This window comes from Melanaphis sacchari, unplaced genomic scaffold (assembly GCF_002803265.2).
Source record: "Melanaphis sacchari strain LSU unplaced genomic scaffold, SCAv2.0 Contig924_pilon_pilon, whole genome shotgun sequence".
NCBI lineage: Eukaryota > Metazoa > Arthropoda > Insecta > Hemiptera > Aphididae > Melanaphis > Melanaphis sacchari.
In genome coordinates this window covers 1-5,308 of record NW_020271653.1, presented here as the reverse complement: position 1 = coordinate 5,308, position 5,308 = coordinate 1, and the positions used below count along the sequence as shown (strand labels likewise).

General features: G+C 27.9%; 1 protein-coding gene across 1 annotated transcript in view; it reads right to left on the bottom strand.

Moving 5' to 3' along the window:
* Window positions 1-4,474, bottom strand: part of LOC112602934 (bifunctional glutamate/proline--tRNA ligase) — a gene marked incomplete at its 5' end in the record, with an annotated part of 6,118 nt that extends 1,644 nt beyond the window's left edge. The window contains 6 exon segments of the mRNA XM_025351303.1: window positions 1,084-1,255; window positions 2,321-2,516; window positions 2,651-2,777; window positions 2,910-3,078; window positions 3,886-3,928; window positions 4,260-4,474. Of these exon segments, the coding sequence (XP_025207088.1) occupies window positions 1,084-1,255; window positions 2,321-2,516; window positions 2,651-2,777; window positions 2,910-3,078; window positions 3,886-3,928; window positions 4,260-4,304 (752 nt within the window).
* Window positions 4,475-5,308: the final 834 nt, after the last annotated feature.

Genomic DNA, 5,308 nt, shown 5'->3' with positions numbered 1-5,308 from the left:
CCACAACTTCAACTGGCTGATAAGATAATATAGCATTTTCTTTATTTAAATTGGATAACAATAAAGTTGTATGCCTTGGTGCTATTGAATCAATGATACTGCGATTCAATGACCAAATTTTATCCCACTGCATAGCTGTAACAGTTCTAGAAGATCCTTGGGCCACTATGAATTGTTTCAATGCTTCCACCTGCATACCTCTCCTTAATACACCACGAACAGTCGGCATGCGAGGATCATCCCATCCATCTACATGACCTTGTTCAACAAACCAAGTTAATTTTCTTTTTGACAAAACAGTATTGGTCATGTTTAATCTTGAATAAGACCACACATAAGGTCGGGTTTCATTATCGCGAGTTCCGAGTTTCAATGCATCGCAAAACCAATAATATTGTGCATCACGATCAGTATACTCTGTAGTACGTAAACAATGAGTAACACCCTCTAAACTATCCACGATAGGACAAGCAAAGTCATAAGTTGGATATACTCTAAAATAAATTTAAAATGACATTAATTTGAATTAAATACAATTACATATTAAATTAACTTAATTTTATTTTTATTAAAACCTTACACTGGAAATAACTCTCTTGAAATCCTCACCGAGATAAGCTTGTGTCGAAGCCCAGAATCATTTATATCACAAGTCAATTTATAAAATTAATCAAACATTATAAATAAAATAGGAAATAGATAAAAATTTCTTAGAAGTCACATAGTTATTTTATTATATAAACCAGTTTTTTCACCATACTACATAAATAATTTCCATTTCATGTAAATCGTATTTCTGTATACACAGATATTTAGTTTCTAATAGTTATAAAATATTATTACATGGAGCGATTTACAAAGATTAAACCTATAATTTAACAGTTATCACTATGAAATTAAATGTTGCAAATAATATGTTATGTGAGCTCAGACAAAGAATGATACACAACAGATGATTTTTCAAAATTTAATTATAAGCTGCTAACACTTAACTAATTATCAATATTATTTTAGTTAAACTTATTTGAAGTGAATAGTTCGTATTGAGCCAACAAAATATTAATTTTTTTGTTACGTCCTTACTTGTACTTATCACTAGTTCTAGGATGGTGTTCAGGTTTACAACGATATATTGTTGGATCACGTAAACATCCATTTGCCGATTGCATATCAATTTTAGCTCGGACACAACACTTTTGACCAATTTCTGTACCTAAGACCATTTGTTTCCACAACTCCAAGTTCTTTTCAATTGCTGAAATGTAAGTATATAAATTTAAAAATGTATTTAATCTAGTCGAGGTCCACAGGCATAACACGCAATATATAATGTTATTTATGAATTCCCATTTAACAAAATTAAAAGAATGATTTAAGTAATAATAAAAACAGAAGTTAGTCACCTTTAATCTTTCTGATAAAATTAAACATTACATTGAACTGTTTAAACTCTAAATAATGAAATTAATAGCCAAATGACTAAATTAATGCTATAAATCAGCGGTTCTCAAATTTTTTTGTTCACGGAGCCCATATATTCCTAAAAAAAATTACGGAGCCCCAAAGATCAGAAATGTCTATATGAGACAACAAAAATTCATAAATAAATTATGTAATTACAATTAACAATTGTAAATGATTTGCTTTTTATTTTTATTTTCTGTAAAATACGAATATATACGATCCATTTGAATTTTTATTCACAAAAAAAATTGTTAACAATAAAAACAATTGATGGTAAAATAGGAAACACGTAATACGAAATACACACCGAAATAACAATATTTGCGTCAGCGGCCGATGAATAACGAGTAATGACTGAAGAATCAAGAAATTATTAGAACTTCGTAGAATGTAGATTGTACTATTGTAGATAAGTAAACTAAATAATTATCGTACAACATGTCAAATGAATGAAAAACCCGACTTTTATCTAATCTCATTTTGACAATGACACAAAATATGACATATGTGGATTTATAAATATTTTAAAGTTTTAAACGTTTAAAATAATTCATATTGGTACGGTCTAAATAATATTGATTATAAAAATAAAAATTTAACTAAGAAATATAATAATAATTTAATAATTTAAATTTAATTAATACAAATATTCTCAGGGAGCCACGGAGCCCCTGCCCCCTAGACTACTCTCGCGGAGCCCTAGGGCTCCACGGAGCACAGTTTGAGAACCGCTGCTATAAATTATAATAATCAAGAAATAAATGTTAATTCAAAACTGTTAAATACTAAATTTAAATACTTAAGATCGATAAATTTTCTGTATTTTTAAATATAGTATTTAAATCATAATACTTACAGTTATTTCGATTTTTTGAATTTATCCGTTGTTCACGTTCCAAACGAATTGTATCTCCATCGGTATCATCTACAAATGCTAAACCTTCTTTTAACATTCCATTCTCACATATATCCAACATTTTATCAAAATGATCAGATGTATATGTAAAAATGTCAGGTTTAATTTTTAACATTTCAACGTCTTCTAATATAACCTTAACAATATGAAATAAATATCACCAAACCTTAATCTCATAATTTAGCATGAAATGATTTTTATTACTTTTCATAAAATAGACAAAAAACAAACTGACAAATTAGTAAAAAGATGAACATATTATTTTTTTACCTTCTCAAAATCTTCTTTCTCTTTTGCTGGATTTGTATCATCAAAACGCATTATTAGACGACCATTAAAAGCCAATTGATAGTGTTGATTTAATAGAGCAGCTTTTGCATGTCCAATATGCAAATATCTAAAAAACAAATTATTTTTAATATTTGATTAATTAAAATACATAAAAACAATTCACTTTATTGTTTTTTGTTCTTAATAAAATTTGTTGCTATAAATGTTAGAAAAATGTATAAAACACACAAGCACTAACCCACTTGCTTCCGGAGGAAATCTAACAACAACTTTTCCCATTTCAGCTCCTGGTAATTCTACAAACTTTCCTTGTTGTTTACTATTATCTTCAACAGACTTTTGCGATTTTGGTGCTTTTTCATTTTTTTTAGAATCTGTTTTCTTACTTTTAAGGACAGATGTAGAACCTATATATACATGAATGTATTATTAATTATAACCTACATTGTCTTTATAGATAAATGTTTTAATGCTAAGATAAGAATAAGTAAAAATTGAATGTACAAGTGACTACAATACAATAATTATAAAATATTTTGAATTTAAATATAGGTGTTATATTATTATTTAAATTAGTCATAATATTTTTATGATAAAATAAATACAAGTATACAAATATTTAGATGAAAAAAAAATATATAATCAATTTAATAAAGATTATAAAACTAATTTTCTAAAAATGTATTTATTTCTTAAGATTACATATAATGAACATAAGTCAATTTGAATGGAAATTAGTCAAATACCAATTAGAAGTGCTATAAATAAATAAGGCATTATTAAGAAATTAGATTTGTCTTTTTAAATGGACATTAATATAGTTCTAATTATACAACATTAAAACAAATTAGGTTTTTGGAGACTAACTATAATTTAATTATAGAACAAGAAACATGAGAGTTAGAAATATTTTTATTTCTTTTACAATAACTATGTTTACTAATGATTGAAATAGTAATACTTCACAAAAACTGAAGCCTACACCTTGTATAACCTGAATGACAGTTATGTCGATTAATAAAATAGTAATGATAATATAAAGAATATTCATCAGTAGATGGTTATCATTGAGACACTAGAATAATTTGCTTAAAATATTTATATTTATGTAAACATAAATAATAATCAACTCTACAGTATTGTAGCCTGATAAATTATGAGAATTAACATGTCCAAAACACATTATATTAAAAACATTTAAGACCAAAAATTACCTTGTTTTTTTGCATTTGCATTTTGCAAGTCTGAAGCAGCTAACTAAAAAAAATTTTAAAAAATAAACAGATAAATCATTAATCATATAAGTTTTCTTAGTCATGATATTAATTTAATAAAAACATAGATGACATATTTTCAACTGACAAAATGACTAGATATTAATTAGTAACTGTTTTTTTAATGATCCGATACACACAACATCGAGATTTCACCACAGTTACAGCTATTAAAAAGTCTTATTAAAAATTAGCGTCAAGTCGTATGCATATATTTGCATTCTCTACACACAAGCATAATACTATTAAATCCGAAATATAGATTTAATTTTTTAAATTGTTAATTGTATACTAGTAAATACCGATCATCTTACCTGCTGCTCCAGACTGGCCGGATTTTTTTCGGTAGCGTTACTCATGTTCAATCGACTAATTCTAACGAAAAATCACAAGAAACGAGAATGCCACGAATGAGAAATAGGTCTACAACTCAACAAATGCGAAGAGGAGAGAAAGCAAAATTGAAAATAATGAATATTGAATGGCGAATAGTGATTGCAGCGTGTTAGTTTTATTGATAACAACGACGTAGACACACACACATACACATGACGTATTTCATCGTGTGTGGTTTGCCGTGTGGCAATGCACTGCATTATTTTCATGGGATAATGTTTGTGGCGTTTGTGCTTAGAATTTAACGGTCAGACTACGTTGTACCATTGATTATAACAATAGATCGCTCACTGCCCGTATAAAAATACCGCGCAGAAATTATTTCCGATAGAGCGCGATAAGGTTTATTGTCTACAATGTACCTGAATATTATTATTTATCTCTAATAGCCCACTGCATCGCCGGAAAGTCGACGGTCACGTTGTGTGACGATGTCGTAACGTGCAAATCCATGAACCGCGCTATTGCTTTCAAAATTCTTCACCCCGCAGACTGCGCGCGACAACACCTGAATCCAACAAAATTAAAAATATATAAATATAATTATTGATTATAAACACATAGAAAATAGATCGCCCAATATAAAAATTATGTCACGTGAAATAAACTGCCGATAGAACGCGATCGGCACATTGAAATCATCTTTCATTAGTGATCTGATTCAGAAACAAGATACACTAGTTAAGATTCCTAAAATATTATTCAAACTTACCAATCAATCATTTTTGCTGAGATATTCAGGGTTGTCACTTGTAATGTATTGAAAACAAAAGTTTATCTAACTTACAATTATTAACTAATGTCAAAACTTAATTTTCGAATTTGGTTACCTGAATAAATTATTAGATACCAACTGTTAATTTTTATTACAATAAACATAAAACAATAATAGCATACTCACGAAATATTTATGGCAGATATGTTTAATTTATATAGCAATACGTAAATCGGAACGAAGTGGTTACCA